Consider the following 22,606-nt stretch of genomic DNA (forward strand, 5'->3'; position numbering starts at 1 on the left):
CAGAGTTACGTTTTCTATGGGATTCAGGTCTGGAGAAAGTGCAGGCCACTCCATTCGTGGTGCCCTAATCTCCAGCAGCCTTTCCCTAATGATCCAATGTCAATGAGTTGGAGCATTGTCATCCATGAAGATGAAACTAGGTCTGTGTTGTTCATGCAGGGGCACAATGACTAGATTAATGACGGTTCATCCTGAAATTTCACCCAAAAACCAAATACAACTAACTTTTTAAGTTGTGTATGTGGAAGAAATCTTTAGAGGTGTTGGAGACATACCCCGAAAGATCTGTTGCTAGGATTTCAGCAAAAGGTGGTCCTACAAAACACAGTATTTACTCAGGTGGGTTAAATACAAATGCCAGCAGCTTTTTCCAGATTTCTATTTGCTAAAGACTTGTCCATGTCTTCCACTTCATAACAATAAGCTACATTATGTTGTGATATAAAAGTCCAATAAGAAAAAATATTGAAGTTTATGTTTCCGACATGACAAATATGAACTTTACAAATATTTTTGCAATACACTGTATGCAAGCTTCAAACTGGTAGTTGAGCATTTCCTACAAATATTTACAAATTAAAAATGAAGGATTTATGGATTAAAAAACCTAATTAAACAAAAATCAGTTCTGCAGTGAAAACACAAGGCATCCATTGAGAAAATAAGCCTCGGAGGAATCAAAAAGATGAAAACGCAGGCAAGACAAGGAGAACAGATATAGAATTTATTTTCAATATCCATTGCAAAGAATAAGAGGTGACACAGCTTGAAACAGATAATACAGAATTTATTTTTCAACCAGAAGTAGGAAAATACATAGGTAGGTGTAAAGGAAACAAGCAGAACCTGTAGTCAAAAGAAAAATATATAATAAAAGAATAAAACTAGTCCAAAGAGAATAAAAAGGACGGCTAAGGGATACAACAGAAAGCATTGTTTACCATTCAGTTTCAGTTTTAAACAGTATGTGTTGATTTGAAAACAGCTGCCTTGATTTCTCATCTGGGTTAATGGACATTCTACAACATTGTGCAAGTGTTCATCTTTTTTTTTCCTTTTTTTTTGCTGGTATTTTATGAATGGTAAACAATAGTTGGTCCAGTGCATAAACACAGTGACACAGATCAATATATGTACTCAGCTGACTACAGATAGACAATCCTGATCATTCAACAACTACCACTAAAATTGGCAAGGAAGAGATGAGCAAATATACAAAATGGATGATAAAAGAGAGGGGGAGTTGGAGGTCCGGGTAACGATGCAGGTAAGAAGATTTAAGGTGGGTGAAACGGTTTGAAGGGTGCAATGGCTACATTTTAAAAGGGTTAACAAAAATGGCTGAATGTGAATGTTTCTGGTTATTATTGCCAAGTTTAGCTGATGGAAAGAACAAGAAACTAAATGGGATCAGAGAAAAGAAACAACAGCCCTACTTTGCATGAAGACGGCGGGTCGTTTTTTCCCAAAATGACAGACATGAAAAAGGTTGTCTGGTGTAAGATTGGTCTCTACAACAGAACTGTACTACAAGCAGCTTTGGTTTGCACCATTACAAAAAGATGCAGCCAGGAGGAGGAAAAAAAACAAAAATCACTAAGCTAAATCAGCCTGAACAAATAAAAAGCTTGCAACTTGATGACCCACTGGTGACAAAATTCAGCTCTAATTTGACAGATATTCAGAGGAAACAAGGAAGAGAAGTAACAAAGAAACAAAAACAGATTTCGACACCATCACTAGCTAGTCTAACAGATTGAACCACTTGTAAAGCATGAAATCAGAATGGGATGGGACTGGTAGTACAGAAAAAATAAAATCACAGGACCGGTCTAACGGCACATTGTTAGCTTTGCCGTACAAACACTATTTTTATTTTTTTTTTAGGTTATATTTTTTTAAACACCCGTCAAAAACGTATTTGCTAGTACTGAACGGCAGCCACTAGTGAGACAGCTCTGCTGTCCTAACCTACGGACACCAGCACTCTCCAGCTAGTGCAAAGAAGCATCCAAAGTAAAGTGGAAACTTAAAACGGAGAAAAAGAACAAAGAAAAAGGTGGGATCTTGTGGTTACTTCCTTTTGTGAAGCATCTCCAGGAACATTTGACCTCTCCAATCAATCCATCGACACAATGTGTCATGATTTCGACAGAGGATTTGGTTTGTGGTGGAAGGGATAAGAAAAGGTAAAAACAATGTAGCAGATCATCATCATTGTAGAAATCATGATTTACACATTAACACCAAAACTTCTCTTTTTAGAAAGAAAACAAGAAATACATCTTTTATTCACACTTTACAAAAAAACAAACAAAATAAAGAGAAGCTACCCTTTAAATCTACTACAATACTAATGCCATTCAGGATAGAAAAATCAATTAGGACACATCGATTTTCACTGCAGGAGAGGAAAGACAGAAGGAACGAGACAGGCACTAAAGTTGACACCCATTTCCTTGCTTCTTCAACATGCTAAGTTCTTTTTGGACAATAATAGGAGCTGCATCCAAATTGTTTAAGTGCATTTCAATTAACCCCACAGACGCAACAAATCTGATTAATAGAAACTTGACAGCCTGGCCTTTTTGACAGAAACAGCAGTAAAAAGCAGGGAACAAATGGGCTCTTCCAACCCTTTCCAATGCAAAGGCAAGCGGCAGGGGTGGTCCACAAATGGCACTATAGCTGCAATGACATGGGTCGAAAATCTTTACAAAACAAAATAGTGGGGCAAGAGGTTAAAAAAATGGTTTGAGAGAAGTGTAGCAGAAAAAGTCTGAGGTTGGGTGTTTTATGATGGGAGTGATGGATAAGCTCGGGGGTATTTGTGGCCAAGAAGGAAGCTAAGGAGATTAGGTAATCTGGGGGCAAAAGTGAATTTATAAAGACAACCCCGCCTGGTGGAGAAAGCATACCTGATTACTAGAGAGCTCAATGAAGAGGAAGGATATAAACATCATCATTACATTGTCACATCTCATAAAAAAACGGAAATAAACATTAACAAAAAAAAAAAAAAAAAGGACATAAAATCTTCACAAATGTCTCAACAGTATTTAAAAATAAAAGGAGAGGAGGCTGCTTGGGTGTTTGTTGCATGTAAATAGTGCAAGACAACATCAACTGCTACAGTGAGTACGTGGCGTACGCGCGGGACTTCTCCATGTTGTGTCGTTTTGCGCTTCGCTGTGGAGCCAGATGAACAGATGCGAATTGGTGCTGCGTGTCCCATCGTCGAGACCATCGGCAGCAGTCCAGATCATTGGCTTTGTTAATGGGCAGAAAGCAACATGTAAAAATTGACTGTCTATTTACAACAGAGCAAATCAACCAAAACAATCCTAATGGATTACAGTTAATCTCTTGGGAGTGCAAAGAAGTGACAACGAACGCCGCAAGCAGCCTCCTCTTACGTCTTTTGTACAAGCTGGTAATATTAATTCATCTTAACATTAACTGGATAAAAATTTAGCCATAGTTTACAATACAATCTTTTTTTCTTAATCTGACCATAATTTACTCTTCGTACAAAAAAAATGCCAGAAAACAGGTCTTTTTGTGGTTCATATACAATCATGTAAAGACTGAGTCTAGATTTCTATTCTGTACAAACACTTGTGAAAAAAATCACTGCTTCTGTGTGTGAACTTATGGCTGGGGGGAAGGTCACTACTGGCCTCGGAGACAGTGCTACACATCTGCCTGCAAATTACCTCTGTGTGTTTGAGACAGCTTGCATGAGTGAAGTTGGAGGTCATCTCCTGATAGTGAGAGGAATGCTGGTTTTACTAGTCAGCCATTTTTCGCTCTCTGTGGCAAAAAGCCAATGACGGCAATGAAAAAGGTTTGTGAAAGGCCCCCCTCCCTCCCGCTGCTTTGCCGATCAGCCTAACTTCCTCGCTCCTTACTCTAAAAAAGGTGATACTCGGGCCAGATGAGCTCTTAAGCACATGACTAGCATAACAACTATACAAGCCAGGGATGAAACTGTCTGCAAAAAGGATGGTAGCTGCTCAGTTTCTCACTTTTTCTCTTTTTTTGAACTGCCGATGTCACATGATTCTGCTTCTAATGCACCAGGACCAGGGGTCAGGGGTGTGAACTATCTTGTAGCACCGCAGGAGGCCGTGACCACACCAGAAGGCCTGAGCACCACAGAATGACAGGAGAAAACATCCTCTCGGATCAGCTGCAGTGCATCCGCTTGCAGGGATACTCATCTATAGCGATAAAAAGCTGTTTCGACCCGACTTACAAATGTACACATCTTACAAAGACTGAGAATTTACGCCGGCTGCCCGGAGTACAGATGGATAACGAGCATGAGCCAAACATTGATGACTGAGACAGACAAGTCTGCTGTCTTTGCTGGTTTTAAATTTATACAGGGACAGACAGACAGACAGACAGACAGACAGCTCTGCAGCTTCTCAGCTAAATGTCACCCACTCAGCTGCTTTCAAGCTTCCCCATTGAACCACACAGAGACTCATGTGATGAATCCGAAGGAGCTACCATCCCCTCTAGTTAAAAGACAAAAAAATAAAGCAAGCAGGGGTTTGTGAACCGGATAAGAACAGGGAGTCCAAAACACGTGATACATACAGAGGACTGAACCAAGCAGTTAAAAAAGGACGTAAAAAGAAAAACAGAAAAAAAAAAAAATATATAGAATATCTATAACATTTTATACGAAATCCCTGTCAGCCAGACCTCACTGTACGATTATTTTACAGGTTGTGTTGTTTTCCGGTCTTCCTCCTCCAGAGGTTGCGGAGAGAAGAGCTGGTGGAGGGGGAAGCTGTGGTTACAGCTCCCCCTGGTGGCATGGCAGGGTCTCACTACCTGCGTGCAGGCAGGTGAAGCCCATTGACCTGGGAGGGTACACTGGGCAGGAGCAGCTCCAGCTGAGCATAGAGAGAGAAGTGGTCAGAGGGGATGTGGGGGTGTGGGCAGCCGCTGACATTGTTCTCTACGAGCCAATGAGGGTCCAGGGGGCCCAAGATGCCCAGCACGTTCAGTTGAGGCTTGGAGTAGAAAATATAGTCGATGACACCCTATGGAACGAAAAAAAGAAGAATTACAGATAACAAATAAAATACCGTGTGGCGCTCAGACGTTTACATAAACCCATCATTGGGATGAATGTCATTAATTTAGGCCTCTTAATCACAAATTTCAACTATTTATTTTTCCAGAGCTGAATGCAACTTAAATTAATTTAAAAACAAGAATATACACCAGAGTTTTTACAATCCAGACAGGTATAAAATTATACAAACAGGCTGAAATACAGTCACACACTGCCAATGATAGGGGTAAATGTCTCTGGCACAATGGGGGGGTTTTCAAATGACATCGCAGTCATGAGCGATCTCCATCTTGGGTGGCAGCTGCAGCCTGTTTTTGTTGTTTTAGCGTGATCAGTGAAGCAAAACTCCGGACCATTCAATTTAACGATGGGGAAAACTTGTTTAATTGTGGGTTGTGGTCGAGACCAACGTTCATTCTATCGTCTGCCAGCCGTAATATAAAATCAGTGTGAGAAAACAAAAACACCGAGTACACAACATCGACTAATGTGGCTCAATCGGATATCCAGGGCGGATTTGGGCGACTTGACCCAGAGTGTGCAGTGACAGGTAAATAAATAATGTTGGTCTACATGTACTGTAGTTCTAGATGTAGGCTGTAATTTTCCTTTACTGTTATACTGTAAATGTATTGTCCAGGAATATACATATTATTTAATTATCCTATAAAAGGCGATACTGAACTTGAATATTTGCCTGTCTAAACATTATGTGCGGTCAATCGTCCGGATTTGCGCTAAGCAAACCAAAATATGGATCCACCTTGTTGAGTACCAGAATTTTCCTGAGGTACATGGCCTACAGAGGCTGTAAAGACTCTAAAATCATTTCCATGGTTGAAAAAGTATGCAGTGTTGCAATGTTGTGAAAAGCGTGAAGCGATATGCAGACACCCAAGATGGCGGACTCGAAGTGAGGCTGCGACTTCAGCGAAGTCAGTGAAAACCCCCCATCGTGGCTGTATATACAGGTCCTTCTCAAAAAATTAGCATATTGTGATAAAGTTAATTATTTTCCATAATGTCATGATGAAAATTTAACATTCATATATTTTAGATTCATTGCACACTAACTGAAATATTTCAGGTCTTTTATTGTCTTAATACGGATGATTTTGGCATACAGCTCATGAAAACCCAAAATTCCTATCTCACAAAATTAGCATATCATTAAAAGGGTCTCTAAACGAGCAATGAACCTAATCATCTGAATCAACGAGTTAACTCTAGACACCTGCAAAAGATTCCTGAGGCCTTTAAAACTCCCAGCCTGGTTCATCACTCAAAACCCCAATCATGGGTAAGACTGCCGACCTGACTGCTGTCCAGAAGGCCACTATTGACACCCTCAAGCAAGAGGGTAAGACACAGAAAGAAATTTCTGAACGAATAGGCTGTTCCCAGAGTGCTGTATCAAGGCACCTCAGTGGGAAGTCTGTGGGAAGGAAAAAGTGTGGCAGAAAACGCTGCACAACGAGAAGAGGTGACCGGACCCTGAGGAAGATTGTGGAGAAGGGCCGATTCCAGACCTTGGGGGACCTGTGGAAGCAGTGGACTGAGTCTGGAGTAGAAACATCCAGAGCCACCGTGCACAGGCGTGTGCAGGAAATGGGCTACAGGTGCCGCATTCCCCAGGTCAAGCCACTTTTGAACCAGAAACAGCGGCAGAAGCGCCTGACCTGGGCTACAGAGAAGCAGCACTGGACTGTTGCTCAGTGGTCCAAAGTACTTTTTTCAGATGAAAGCAAATTCTGCATGTCATTCGGAAATCAAGGTGCCAGAGTCTGGAGGAAGACTGGGGAGAAGGAAATGCCAAAATGCCAGAAGTCCAGTGTCAAGTACCCACAGTCAGTGATGGTCCGGGGTGCCGTGTCAGCTGCTGGTGTTGGTTCACTGTGTTTTATCAAGGGCAGGGTCAATGCAGCTAGCTATCAGGAGATTTTGGAGCACTTCATGCTTCCATCTGCTGAAAAGCTTTATGGAGATGAAGATTTCATTTTTCAGCATGACCTGGCACCTGCTCACAGTGCCAAAACCACTGGTAAATGGTTTACTGACCATGGTATCACTGTGCTCAATTGGCCTGCCAACTCTCCTGACCTGAACCCCATAGAGAATCTGTGGGATATTGTGAAGAGAACGTTGAGAGACTCAAGACCCAACACTCTGGATGAGCTAAAGCCCGCTATCGAAGCATCCTGGGCCTCCATAAGACCTCAGCAGTGCCACAGGCTGATTGCCTCCATGCCACGCCGCATTGAAGCAGTCATTTCTGCAAAAGGATTCCCGACCAAGTATTGAGTGCATAACTGTACATGATTATTTGAAGGTTGACGTTTTTTGTATTAAAAACACTTTTCTTTTATTGGTCGGATGAAATATGCTAATTTTGTAAGATAGGAATTTTGGGTTTTCATGAGCTGTATGCCAAAATCATCCGTATTAAGACAATAAAAGACCTGAAATATTTCAGTTAGTGTGCAATGAATCTAAAATATATGAATGTTAAATTTTCATCATGACATTATGGAAAATAATGAACTTTATCACAATATGCTAATATTTTGAGAAGGACCTGTATAATGACTATGGCAGAACTGGTAAAGCTCATTTTACTCAGCTGGTTTACCAGCCCAGAGCTGACTTTTAAGCACAGTCCATGAATTCCCAACGGGACTGAAGTTGGAATCGTTTCTGAACCGTTTTGACTGGTGTTTGGGACCACTCTTTGGTTGGAGCACCCTGTTTCACTCAACAGCTAACCAAAACGTTAGCTTCACTAGAATTAACCTACATTCCACTAACTAAAAGATTAGCTGCACTAACTCTAAACAGGAAAAGAAAAAAATTGTGGAAGCTGATGCTAACAGTTAACCTGTAAGACGATCCAACCTAACCTTTGAACTAGGCTGGTGACACACGTGTGAATGTTTCTCCAATTCAGAGGGGGGTGGTAATGCACACCAAAAGCTGTCCCTGTCCTACTCCATGAACCAGTCAGAAAAAAACAACAGTTGCCTTCTTAGTGCCTGCTTGCTTGCAGTTTCAGCCATGCTGACACAGCAACGTTAGAAGAGTGTCGACCACTGGTTGGGTATTAGGCAGCGTCACTAGTAACAGCATACATGTAATAATGAATACCTCAACCATTAAATCGTTGTACGCTGGGTTTATTGTGTATATATATGATGAGCCTCACATATACTTTAGCTTGTATCGCTCTATGGTTTCCTCCTCTCTCCTTCACTTATACTCCCCTGTCTTGCTTTGTCTTGCCGCTCTGAGTCTTCTCTGGCTCTTCTTTCACCCTGAATCTGACAATCGCTATAATGGTTTTTAGAATGGATAATGCAGGCAAACATCAAGGTTCTGGAACGACCCTGACCTCATTGAAAACCAGAGTCGGTGTTGGAAAATCAAGCAATTTCACAACTAAAATCCTCAATATATTCCAACACGTGTAGCCAATTCTTGTTTTTCCATTTCATTATAGTTGTATGATGTAGCATCATAACGACGAGAAAAAAGTACAAATTTGTATTTATCTAATTACCTTGAAGTCAAAGGTGTAGTTGGTGTAAGGCATTAGGCCGTTCTCATAGGCGCTCTTCAGCTTGAAGCCGTGGGTGATCCTGCCATTGGACGTGCTGTTCTTGCCATTGCAGTTAAATTTGGTCAGGCTGTCACTGTAACGAAGCTCCTTGAAGTCCTTGTGGGTGCAGTCCACTCCACCAGTACTCAGATACTCCACTACACCTGAGGAAAAAGCAGAAATGTGATGGCTGAAATGTGTCCGTTACTATGAGAACACTAAGAGGAGGAGTCTAGATTCACATTAATGTCAGATGAACAGAAACTTCGAACTCTACCGGTCTGTAAGTAACATTTTCATAATGATTTCTTTGAATGTTCAATGGACATTCTTTTTTATCCAGCACTTTGAACCTTTTTGGGTCTAACGGGAAAATAATCAGAATCAGCTTTATTGGCCCAGTTTGAGGGCACATACAAGGAATTTAAATTGGGTTTCACACGCACACAGCATACAGACCTTTAGTATAAATATATAAACTTTAGAGGAAAGAAAATATAAAAAGAACAATATGTACATATATGTAGATATATTGGCCGTTTGTAATGGGTATATATGCTTATTACTCAGGCTGCAAGGTGTTTATTGTTCTCACAGTTCTCTTTGGTGGCTACAAAGTGCTTTGTAGTGGTGAACCTGAAGGTAAAAGTCTAAGCAATTTGTGTCCAGGATCTATGGGGTCTGCAAATATTTTTGTGGCTTATTTCCTAAAGCTCAGACCTGTACAGGTCCTGAATGGAGACCTGGTTGTTCGTTGCAGATTGAAACTAAGAGGTGCACTATAGCTAGGCCAAACCACCGGATTGAGACCCAGTTTTTGAGGTGGTTTCAGTCTGCTTCCAAACAGACTGGTGCGGTGCGCTTTTGGTGTGAATACGAACTTGTTTCGATCCGACCTACCTAGAGGAAACATACGCCTTTTTGGACTTAATGAGCAGGGCATTGTGGGACAAATTAGCCCTAGAGTTTTGCTAACGCTACTACTGCATGGACGCTTCAAACAATGAGCTGGGGACAGACCTGGAGCAACAAAGAGACACTGTTGCTCCTTGATATTTTGGCGGATGCACACCTAACCCAACTGCTTGAAAAGACACAGAGGAATGTGGTCGTATTCAGCATGTTTAGCGAGAAAATGAAGAAGTGGGTTCAAACGATCTGCTGAACAATGCCATGGTAAAATGCATATCAAAAAGCACAAGATACATCAAACAAGTTTTCCTCCATTTCCAGGTCTGTGTTCTGTCCCACCTGAGTCATTTCTGTCCAATGGGAGCAAAGATCCTCATAGGTGAGGCTTTGTTTACAAGTTAGAGTTCGCTTGCAGAAAGTACAATGTGGTCAAATGAAAAAAATAAAGTCTGCTTTTAGTCCTGACCAAACAAGAAGACCAAAGAACTTGCCTAGTGTGAATACACCCTTAGCTACCCATTATTTACTTATTTGTTCATTTTACAGACATATACAGTGGTTTAAGGCTGGAAAAAAGTAGAATAAACACTGGTTTAAGTTATCAGCACAGCATACTTTATTTGTTGTGCTGCTCCGCGTAGTCATAGTGCGAGTCTTACAAGATCACATTAGCTGGGTAGTTAGCCGGGAAATCGGCTAATGAAGTGAACCTGCAGTCGGCTGCAGACGTGCAGCTCTAGCCTGTCAATAGGTCTTTCAAAAAAAAAAATGTATTACCTTATTAACAGTAACAGGCTGCACTTCTTTGACCAGTTCAATAGACCTTTAACATCTCTTAATGCCCAAACCACAAGTTATTTTTTTTTTTTTGTGGCTTAGACTCTACAGCTCATGGAGTGTTGTGGAGACAATGTTTAATAGTAAATATAAGATAGTGCCTTGAAATTGGAAGTACTCATAAATTATACTGTGAAAGCAACAATCAGCAACCATGTCAGAATTAAATGACTGAAATCGTGCATCCCAAGTGGTAACATGACGGAGGCAGAACCAGACAATAGCAGCATGACAAGTTTAGACACCTTCACACAAATGATTAGGACTGGATTTTAAAAGCTGCCTCATACAAACATATAATATTAATTTCAAATGGTTAAAATTTTGCTTCATTGGAATTGTCTGTGTTCTATTATCAAAAGGTTATTTTTCTTTGGTGTTTTATGATGAATTAACCCAAAACTAAAGGTGCAACATAGAGAACAGATTTTTTTTCCCCTGAGCGCAACTAGACACAAACAGTCATATAAAAAAAAAAAAAACAGCGCTCGCTTACTTACCAGAGTCAGGTAAGGAGTTGAGGTCAGCACACAGCACCAGTGGAATAGCATTGGTCTCACCAGAGGTGGAAAGCTTGAAGCTGCGTGTTGCCTTGTCCACGATATTCTTCACCTCTGACAGGAACATCATGGTCTGGACCAGCTTGACATCTGAGTACTCAGGATCCCAGTGCATGTGGGCGTTTGCAACCAGCAGAAGCTGCTTGTCCAGGCCGTGGAGCGATTTACCAGCTACAAAGATCAATCGCAAGCATATTAGCCATATATGTTCTTATAGCAGAAAACGTTTTTATGCAACATACACCTCCATAAACCACAATATTTTGAGTTATACACAAATAAGGATCAATAGTAAGAGCAAATCTAAGATATGCAAACACTACAATCATAAAAGATTAGAGAAATAAAAACAAGACTACTCACAAGACATTTCCATCATCTCTTTGTGGACTTCAAGCAGTACAGCTACTCCAATGTTGTCCTTCGTCATCACCCTGTTCAGCATCGGCTCTGAGCCCTCGGAGTTAGCCATGGCCAGCTGGTTGAACTCCACTGTGTGTTTCTGCACAGCACTGAACCTAGGAGGTGCACATGTTTTCAAAACCAACAATTTCCTTTATATGCTGCAAATGAAGGGAATTTAGGTCACTGAGAAAGTAAATATAAAAATCCAAACTGTGCTTTAAATGTTACAAAAAATGCTCCTCCACAGTCCCGACAGTGTGTAGAGTCCTCTCCCTGCAGTGTGCAGCAAAACGTGACTTTAAGTAAGCAGAGATTGGCTCCTGCATTGTCCATTTCAAACCAAACATGGCAGATAGAGCGTCTGAATACTCCCTAATGCACTAGATTTTTCAAAACGTTTCTCAAAGTTTTTAAGGCTGAAGTGGTCTCAGGTATGGAAGTACATCAAAGTAAGACATCATAAAAAGAAGATCTGGGTTTTCTCCAGGTTTAGTTACGGACCACAGCAGTGAAGTGCAGAAGAAGCTACAAAGACTGCCGCTGACGAGCCAGAAAAGAAACGTTTAAAGCTGCTGAATGCTATGAGGTTAGACAAGTTGTCCATTCGCTACGTTTTCCTGTTCTACATGCCCGTCTGTTTACACGTGCAGACAGCTAATGAGCAGATTTATGAAGAAAACCAAATGACTTTCATTTCATTCTGCTTCAATCACATTTATGTGGGTAATGGGAATTATAAACAGGTTTAATCGAGACAAATTCCTTAATAGTACATACACCTAATAGATTCTAAGCATTTTAAAGTTAGTCTATTGCTACATTTTAACTAAAGAGTTTGACAGAATTTTTTTCACTGTTGTTGCAAACTGATTGAACCAAGACTTATTTTTGCTTATTTCCACTTCAGTTTAATCCTGTCTTGTATTCTGAATGTTCACTTTTTTTTTATTTGTAAGTACATAAATAATAAGCTTAGTTGAATTTATTTTTGTCACTGTTCATGTATATAATTCACACTTTAAAGTGAAAAACTGTTAACATTTTATTCTGCACCAAGCAAGACATTTACAACATGTATTGTAGAGAATAAAATAAAAGAAATAAAACATATTGTTTTGGAGAAAAGAAAAATTATAACGATTTTATGTTATTAAACAAATTTGTCCATAGATATATTTTTTAAATATTCTGTGGCAGCAATAGATCTGACTGAGCAAAGTATTAGAACCTAATTATTCGAAACCTATGATTTAAAATAATTTCTCAACGCCTTACAGAAATGTTTCACTGCTTACTTTTCCGTTTTGAAGAAAACTGCACATCCGTCCACATGTTTACGATCCGACTCAGACATCGTTCTGGCTCGTGACTTTGGACTGAAGAACCCGTCGTATCCCTGCTCCTTCAACTCTGGCAAGAAGAAGCTGTAGTACTGCTCCGTTTCAACTTCCTGGAAATCAGTAGAAAGAAAGAAATTAACTACTAATAAGCAGCCGTACATTTCTGCAACAGACCCCAGACCAAAAGACAATCCCAAACAACAAATCCAACAGTTTATTAAGTGTTAACCAGTAATTCATTAAACAGCACATTATTTAGTGAGCTTCGTTCTAAATGTAGCTAAAAACTGGACATATGCTTTAATTATTTTGTACTCCCTTCATTTTTTTCATGTAGTTGAAACATTAAAGCCAAAGTTTACACACATAAGTTTGTATGTTTTCTGGTCCTGAAATAGGAACCACCAAATAGCAGGTCAGCCCAAAAACAGCCAGCCAGTAAAAGAGAGATCAGTGCATCTCCAGTTTTAAGGTTTTATTTATTATACATAATAAATAACTGGGTTGTCACAGTTAAAAGCGGGTAATGAAACCTCAGATGATCATCAGGTTGTGGTGGGCGATATGACAATGATAGAAAAACAATCTGCTACAACAGAGAGATCATCTAGGGGTCAAATTCTATACATTGCAGCTCTAAGCTCCAATCAGACATCAGTTTAATTTCATCCTTTTCCTTCAGCTTCATGAATTAACCTCTATGATGCAGGGAAGAAACGGTTACTTGTCTTAATGATTACCTTGATAAAAACGTATTTAGTATAAGAGATTAAAATGAAAACAACATAAAAACCAAATTCAGTTTTTCCAGTTAGAAACGTCCGAGTTTGTGACTGCCCCTTGAACACATCGTCTCAGATGTGTCGCCTCAGACCCAAGGACAGGGCAGTGACAGCACTGCAAGGATATTTCAACATTCAAAGAGCATAAACCTTTAAATGTAGCTATACTTTGCACTTTATAAACTGCACAAGGAAGGCTTTGTGAAGTTTTTTTGTAAATCCTCACTGCATGAAGAAAGAAACTACAACAGCAGTCCTCTGACGATGCAAAGTTTTATCCATGTCACCCACCACTATCAACATTAAATATTTAACTTTAGCTTTAGCTGTTAATAATACATTTTTATCAGTTTTGATGAGTCAGGTTAGTGTTTCAACGATGTCGACAATGAAATGTTTCCAGTTCAATAAACAGAGAGCGAAATATGTGGCGTGTTTTTTAATCAGATTGTGTCTATCCTACACTTACGGATCAGACTTTACTATGACCTCGTCTATACTGCTGCTTAAAGTAGTGGTTAGGTGGAGTATATCCTGAAAGAGACACATCGCAAGAGAAACAATGCATCAGGTCCATCACATGATTTCCAGCATGGGCACTTGGCGTAAATGCCAAGTACATTAATGCGTACACATTAGTACAATAACCAAATATCGTTACATGCAAATGTTTGGAAAAGGAAACCAGCTAAAACTCACACAGAGGTCAGACCCATTGACATTGACAAGAAGAAAAAAAAAAAGATGGCAGTAATTACATATCCTAACCCAACAGCTGTTTAGGTGACATAATTAAACCATAATTACAATTCTTCAAAAACACAAAACTGTCTGGGTACAGACAGCATGAGGAAAGGCAGAAGGCCTGAAGAAATCACACAAAAAGGTCGTTTCAATAAATGAGCGTGTGCCTCAAATGAAATGTTAAAAACTTTGTTTTGTTGACATTACTCAAGATTTATTAAAACAATCTTTAAAAGTGGGACTGCACATAATTATTCGCCTTTACTTTGAACATTTTTATTTTTAATAGATTTTAGTTATAAGCTTTAAAGGTTTTGTAAACAATGATAAAATGACTGAGACTTAATTTAAACTTATGAGAAATTCAGCAAGATTATTTAATTTGCAAACTGGCTTCTTAGAAAAACTGCAAACAAGGAAGAAGTTTCACCAAGTGGAAAAAAGCCTTTTTGCTGCCATAACTGCCTTTGGTAACAAAAAAGTAAATGTTTTCTGTGGGTGGGTTACTTTCAATATATTTCTCAACAACTCAACAAAAATTCACTGTAAGAAATGTATAAATACTCCGCTTTCTACTGGAAATTAGCTGGACACACAAGTGACCGGCCACTTTATTACATACATCTTGCTAGTACCTGGATGGACCCCCCCCTTTGCCTTCAGAGCTGCCTCAACTCTTCATGCCACAGACTCAATACGTCAGAAACATTGCTCAGTGATGTCTGTCCAAATTGACATGACATCATCGCACAGTTCCTGCAGATCTGTCAGCTGAACATCCATGGTGTTAATATCCATTTCCAACTTCAGTGAGTCGTCTTTACCGCCTCTACATCTTGAGCCGCTGCCATGTAATTGGCTGACTTGCTTTTTGAGTCGAGAACCACTTGAAAGGTTGTGCCTAATAAAGTGACAGGTGAGTGTAGAGTGGTTTGCTTCAGCAAATACTACAAACAAACAACTCCTTCTTAAACAGGTTTTTTTTTTAACATAAAAAAAAATTGAAATGTATTTGAGTCACTGCAGCGACGTAATCATCAAACATGGCTTCTGAACTGGATGAAAATATTTTCCCTCATTCTAACAATAACCCATCTCCCCATTTATACCACACTGCCCAGTTCAATTAAATCCAAAGGGTTATTAGAAAAAGGTATATTTCAGTTATATTTATTTTGTAACAGTAAGCTGCAACCTAACCTGACGTATTTATACATGTTTTGCAAAATGTGCTTTTCAAGCAATGCTGTGGCATAAGGCACCCTGTCATCGGGAGCTGAAGGCCAAACCTTTGGTTTTTCTCAAAATGTTTCTAAAACATTCATTTCATAAACAAAAAAAAAATTACTTCCAAACCTTGAAGCAAGCTTTATTATATCTTACCTGCAAACTGATGATATCTGCATTACAGCTCATGATTTCCTGTATGATGGATTTCTTCCTGTACTCCCAGTTTAGAGCCCAGGAGGGGCAGTAGCCATATAGCTGTCGTGTGGCATACTTATCGCACAGCACGTTGTAACACATAACCGAGAACAGTGCTATGAAAGGGAAACAGAAAACAAACGGAATGAACTTAGTTTAACTGAGTAAAATGGACCAAACCCTTACATGTGGCTGATTTCAACAGGTAAGAAGAAATGTTTCATCATCTGCAATTACTGCAGAAGATACAGGGGTTGGAGAATGAAACTGAAACACCTGGTTTTAGACCACAATAATTTATTAGTATGTTGTAGGGCCTACGTTTGCGGCCAATACAGCATCAATTTGTTTTGGGAATGACATATACAAGTCCTGCACAGTGGTCAGAGGGATTTTAAGCCATTCTTCTTGCAGGATAGTGGCCAGGTCACTACGTGATACTGGTGGAGGAAAACGTTTCCTGACTCGCTCCTCCAAAACACCCCAAAGTGGCTCAATAATATTTAGATCTGGTGACTGTGCAGGCCATGGGAGATGTTCAACTTCACTTTCATGTTCATCAAACCAATCTTTCACCAGTCTTGCTGTGTGTATTGGTGCATTGTCATCCTGATACACGGCACTGCCTTCAGGATACAATGTTTGAACCATTGGATGCACATGGTCCTCAAGAATGGTTCGGTAGTCCTTGGCAGTGATGCGCCCATCTAGCACAAGTATTGGGCCAAGGGAATGCCATGATATGGCAGCCCAAACCATCACTGATCCACCCCCATGCTTCACTCTGGGCATGCAACAGTCTGGGTGGTACGCTTCTTTGGGGCTTCTCCACACCGTAACTCTCCCGGATGTGGGGAAAACAGTAAAGGTGGACTCATCAGAGAACAATACATGTTTCACATTGTCCACAGCCCAAGATTTGCACTCCTTGCACCATTGAAACCAACGTTTGGCATTGGCATGAGTGACCAAACGTTTGGCTATAGCGGCCCGGCCGTGTATATCGACCCTGTGGAGCTCCCGACGGACAGTTCTGGTGGAAACAGGAGAGTTGAGGTGCACATTTAATTCTGCCGTGATTTGGGCAGCCGTGGTTTTATGTTTTTTGGATACAATCCAGGTTAGCACCCGAACATCCCTTTCAGACAGCTTCCTCTTGCGTCCACAGTTAATCCTGTTGGATGTGGTTCATCCTTCTTGGTGGTATGCTGACATTACCCTGGATACCGTGACAGGTGTTTCAGTTTCATTGTCCAACCCCTGTATATTTTAATTAAAAGACATCAAAATTTAAGTAAATAAACAAAAATAGAATAATAATGATCTCAACTTTCACTCCTACATTTACTAGGGTTGTAACGATACAAGATGAGACATGATAGCAAGTTCACGAGAATGAGATGGAATGAGGTTTTAATAAACCTCGAAGATCATCTGAGGTGCGAAGGCATTTCTCAGCGTTCTGTCCGTCCTTTCTGCATGGTCCTCACAGGTGCTGCTAATTTAAGCCCGGTGCTGTTGTGGTTCTGAAGGTGCCTTTGCATTGTGCTACTTTTAGCCGCAGTGTACACTAATATTTCTATGGAGAGTTTACATATTGTTCGTGTCTTGTCTGTCACTCTGTTACCATTTATCGTTTCTACAGGAAACCCAAAGTGCTGCCAAACAAGTGATTTAACAGTAGTTGGGGCATCTTCCATTACAACTTCATCAGAAGCCATGCTGACTGCACCTGGCCAGAGCTTGAGGGGACAGCGGTCACTTCAACGAGAAAATATCACTAGATCCTGTATGACGAAAACTCGTTACACCCCTAACATTTACATATTAGCCTTATTTTAGTGCTGGAATTTCAGCAGCAGCAAGCAGCATTACATTCCTGCAGACGTAAATAGACCTAGTCTTGCTTTAACAGCTATTATATGAAAAATAGTAAAAACAAACCAAATAAAAAGAATAATAACATGAAAAGCCTTACTCGCTGGACGTGTTCGGTCTGGTTCCTGGAGTGAGATCCATGACCTGGCTGGTGGCTGCTCTGTTGGTACTGGGCAAAAGAAAAAATATGGATTTATGAAAAGAAAACAAGCCCCAAACAGCTGAAGTGGGGTTGGAAAGAGGAGGAAGACATGCAGCACAGGTCTCCGAAGTCGGGACTGGAACCCAGGACAGCTGTGTTGAGAATTGAGGCCTCCGTATGCGAGTCACGTGCTCTACCGCTACGCGACACTCCCCAAAATCTAGAGTTTTTTCACGCATAAATCAATTAAGCTGTACTTTAATGTACATATCAGAAGTAAAAACAAAAGCACACTTCTGACTTTAGTTTCAGATCAGCAGAGGATGATAAATACTCACTGCGCTTGATAGCCCCTGCCAGATTGTCCAACAAGTAGCTGAGCAGTCTCCGTGTGCCATCAGGTTCCTGATAGAGGCTCATAATTTCTTGTGCAAGTGGGTTTCCTGGAAAGAGAGAGATAATTAGTCTGAATAAACTGCCAAGATAATAACAGGGCTTAAGGACTTAAAAAAAGAAAGAAACAACACTTGCAACCCACCTTTTAACCCCAGTGTCTGTAACTGAAAAAGTTTTCCCAGTTCAAATGGGAGAACTCGCAACTGGTTGTTATTTAAAAGCAATTCCCTGCAGAGGACAAATGAGGATTAGATAATAACTCATGATCATTATCTTGACAAATATTTGTCACACTGCCTGTATTAAGATCTAGACCAAAACCTTCATACTTCTGTGTTTATGTAATTAAAATATAAACAAAGAGTCCAAATGGTAAAGCCCAAGTAACGCGTGGCGAGTGCTTTCTTTATCTCTGCACTAATTGTATTATGTAACATGATATCACTGACCTGAGAGACACCATGTTGCCGAGCTCTGCCGGCAGGCTCCTGATCTTGTTGGATGAGAGATCCAGGTACACCAGGTTGTGTAGTTTGGCAATGTCTGGCGGGATGCGTGACAGTGAGTTGTCACTGAGGTGCAGGGCAGTGAGGTGGGTGAGAGACCACAGGGCTGTGCTGAGACTCCTTACTCGGCCTGCAGAAAGCATGAAAAAAAAAAAAGAAAAAAAAAACTCGTTAGAAACTGAACCGATTTCACACTAAACTGACTATTGAACTGTAGCTAAAAAAAAAAAAAAACCTCTAAGCAAGGAATCTTAAATTGATTTAATAATTTTAAATTACTTTTATAATATATTGAGAGAAGCACTATACTTGTCCCAAACAAATTAGATCCAATTTATTCATATATAGATTAAATGTAAAAAAAAAAAAAAAAAGGAAACCTCTTTCTGGCCTCCCAACTGAATTACAAGCTGATATTGGCAAGCAAGCATCTCGACACTAATGATCTAAAGATGGCTCTCAGATATAATTTTACTATTTTAGAGCAGCAAGAAAATTAAGCAATAAATACAGTTTTCTGTCTTTAAAAAAAAAGGTGTCTGAAATTAGGTCGTATTTGCACAGTAACTTTATAATGGTTCTGAAAACAAGCACTTGATAACAAAGCATTAAGTTGAGATTTTTGGGCACATTTCTGCACAGGCAAGTATTGCAGGTTAAACAAGCCTAAAGCCCAGATGCATCAGAAAGACAATCCAAAATTTGGAGAAATGTTTGTTTCAGTATTTTACATCTAAACTCAGAATTCAAACAGATTAAACAAAAACACAGGTTATGAAACCATTTTTGTTTTTTACTATGACACCCCAGAGAAAATGAAGAACTAAAGATGCATATCTCGGCATGACAGAGCCCTAAGGGTTTCTATAACTAAAACCCATATAATGTTAAAAAATATTCACCATTTAATTTCTGCCAGTTTAACACATTTTTCAGACAGCCAAAAATCCCCTAACAAGCCTTGTTTTTATATTTTAGTAAAACCTTCTAAAACAAACTGAGCATCTAGTAGGTTGAGCTGTTTGGGTGTACTACATTTTGTAAAAAAAAAAAAAAAAAAAACTTTCACAACAAAGTGAGAACAAGGAGGGAATATTTCACACTATTGCTGATTGATTAATAATATAAATCAATTGTGTTCAGACCAACAAGTTCACTGGCCTTTAATACTTTTTTCTATTTAACTTTACACCAAAAAAACTGAAATGTCCTAAATCCAACAAATATCAGCACTTTACAAAGTATTTTATTTGTTCATTAACTTTGACCTATAATGTTGATTTTTTTTCAAATATACAGGGAAAAAGTCCCCCAACCTGCTAATTATTACACAATTTCACATAAGAGCGTAAAATAGAAAAATCCTTGCAATTCTAAAACAAATACCCACATAAGAGCAATCATGCACCTAAGCTTCCAGTTTAAAAACAGAGTGCTTCAAAATCGCAACGAGCTTTTTCAGCTGCTATACGGGAATGTTGGAAACTGACTGATGGAGATTATTGTTTTTCAACAGTTCAAGCTGTGTTAAAAGCCAGAGGAGGTGCCACAAAGACCTAAATGTGACATTGTTGGTTCAGGACTTCACTTTTTCCCTAAACACGGGGTAATTAATAACATATTAACTACTTGATTTATTAAAATATTTACAAGCTATTAAGTTAAATAATTTTGTGTTTTTACTGCAAGAAAGTAAAACGACTGACTGAACATCCTCCGACTGTCCGTTGTAAACTAAGCATTAAAATTCCAACATTTCATGTGATTCTATAAAATCCTAATATAACAAACTAAAGGGTTTATATACATATGTTGTATTGACACTAGGTATGTTACCACCAGTGAGTTTGTAGCTGCCTCCTGTCTTGATCATGGATTACGGTACTGACCATGCCCCCCCCCCGCCCAAACACAGCTGCTTATTTGCTAATGTGGGTTAAAGTTTTGAGATTTCGATATTAACAATATGGAAGCAAACAGAATATTTCTCATCATCTTATTTTTAAATTTTTGTTAAAGACAGTTTTTTAAAGTTTATGTCTGAAAAATATCTTGTTTAAATGTACTTGAATGGGAATGGAATTTTATAAATCAACCAAATAGTGTGCTAGCTGATGCTTTTAAGTACCTTAGTATTAAAAAATAAATAAATACATAAAGTTAACTGATTTGATACATTAGTCTATGCATATTTAGGTGCAAAATGTTTCGATTCCATCAAATATTAAATAATTTAGATGTAATTATACTGTTTACTTTGAAAATGAATACAACATGAATATGTTTTTGTAATATGGCAGAGTATTCTCTGATGTTTTTAACAAGAGCGATGTAATATTGTACTGTAAAAAATGTGGCCTCTGGCCTGAATTAAAAGGTAATTACAATCCTGTTCTACTGAGAAGATCCTTTCATGTAAATTAAGGGACACAAATAAGCCAACAAATGAATCCTTTCAGATTCTGTAACCGTCACATCTTTTAACTAATAGAAACAATCCTGGAACCATTTAAACTATTTTAATCTAATTTCGGTCAAAATTTTTTGCTTTGACATACTACTCTTGAAAATATACCAACTGACACAAAGTTAATGAGCTGACAACATGTAAATTGTACTTGAGGAACAATAAAAAGCTTTGCAGTCAGAAGCAGAAAACACAGCACGGCAATGTTTTGCCCACTGGTTTTACCTATAAGAGCAGATTCTCACCACTGATTTCCAGCTCAGCCCAGTATGACTTCTTCCCATTTGCTGCCTCCTCGCTGGACATAATTGTGTACATCCGCCTGGGATCCGGCGGGTCATATTTTTCCTTGGGCATTCCTATAACACTACAGAGATCATTTGTAATAAAACTGTCAGTGGTGAATATAAAATCCCTGCCAATATTCAATAAATTGCAAGACACCTCGTGGTTTTGGCCTAAAACTGTGCTTCAGTTACCCCTACTGGATGATGTGACTGCCAACAAATCTGCAGTTAGATTATACAACTTATTACAAAATTAAGACATGTCATTAAGGTTACGATCTAACTATCAGATGCTATATTTCCAAAGTGAAACATGCCACAGAATGCTATGAGGACTTTACTGTTACATAAGTTAAAAGCGGAAAATACAGCGAATAAATTAAGAGAATCTTCCCGCCAGATTTGGTAAAACAGCAGTTTTACAACAATGCAAGGGTTTATGCTGATTAAAATAAGAAACTGCACAGTTAAAAAGACTAGATAAACAAAGCTAGGCTCACCGATTATTCTCCTCGGTGACGCTAACTGATTAGCCTAGCTTAACCTAAATTGGCAGCTATCGGACTACATAACAAAGCCAGATCCCCAACTACTTCACGGACTAGCATTGTGGTTAAAAGGGCAACTTAAATTAGTGTCATCTCTTAGTTAACATGACCTGACGCCCTTCCAAAAAACGTCAAAAAAATAATATACTGAGCAATGTTGAAAATATAGTGTGCACTTGTTTACATAATGGCAAGGCACTGAATTGCGCATAAAAACAAGGCCACGAATGAGCGCAAAACATCGCTTTCGCCTACTATATTTCAAAAGACATAATAATCGCCAATAAATAAATAAAAAAGAGATAATTTAGGCCCTTAAAAACAGCCCTAAAACGACAAACTTGGAAGCAATTGCGAGCTGTTTAGCTTAGCTCGGCTAGCCTGTAAGCTAGATGCTAACATCTCAATTATTTGAAGCTGACCGAGTTCCTATTCAAATACTTTGGAATACGAAAGGAGCGCTTTGTACAATAAAAATAAGGATGTTTGATGTTATGAGAAAGAATATATTTATGTTTAAATAAGACTCTTAACACAGTGTTTGGTTTTACCTGCAAGAGCATACCAAAACGCGAGGACGACTGCGTGTTCTCTTTTGTTTTCTAGCTACTTCTTCCCCGTTTCCGCTGCTGTATCATGGCGACTGTAAGGATTTTTTTCTCTCTCTCTCGATAACAGCGCTGCACCCTA

The 22,606-nt window shown here is 39.3% G+C and overlaps 1 protein-coding gene across 2 annotated transcripts; it reads right to left on the reverse strand.

Annotated features, from left to right (window-relative positions):
- Nucleotides 1-710: 710 nt before the first annotated feature.
- On the reverse strand, nt 711-22,596 carry cnot6a (CCR4-NOT transcription complex, subunit 6a). 2 transcript variants are annotated; one of them, XM_047353700.1, is made up of 12 exons: nt 22,468-22,596; nt 21,327-21,448; nt 18,558-18,744; nt 18,251-18,336; nt 18,051-18,155; nt 17,671-17,739; nt 15,651-15,808; nt 12,697-12,851; nt 11,360-11,514; nt 10,937-11,167; nt 8,649-8,851; nt 711-5,060 (listed from the first exon to the last, which is right to left on the reverse strand). In XM_047353700.1, exons 2-12 carry the CDS (start codon nt 21,436-21,438, stop codon nt 4,845-4,847), a joined length of 1,677 nt encoding a protein of 558 aa, XP_047209656.1. In that variant the 5' UTR covers nt 21,439-21,448; nt 22,468-22,596; the 3' UTR covers nt 711-4,844. The 2 variants fall into 2 exon arrangements, with proteins under 2 accessions (XP_047209656.1, XP_047209657.1); XM_047353701.1 differs by lacking the exon at nt 21,327-21,448 and having other exon boundaries at nt 22,468-22,519.
- Nucleotides 22,597-22,606: the final 10 nt, after the last annotated feature.

The sequence above is a fragment of the Girardinichthys multiradiatus genome, chromosome 23, assembly GCF_021462225.1.
Source record: "Girardinichthys multiradiatus isolate DD_20200921_A chromosome 23, DD_fGirMul_XY1, whole genome shotgun sequence".
NCBI lineage: Eukaryota > Metazoa > Chordata > Actinopteri > Cyprinodontiformes > Goodeidae > Girardinichthys > Girardinichthys multiradiatus.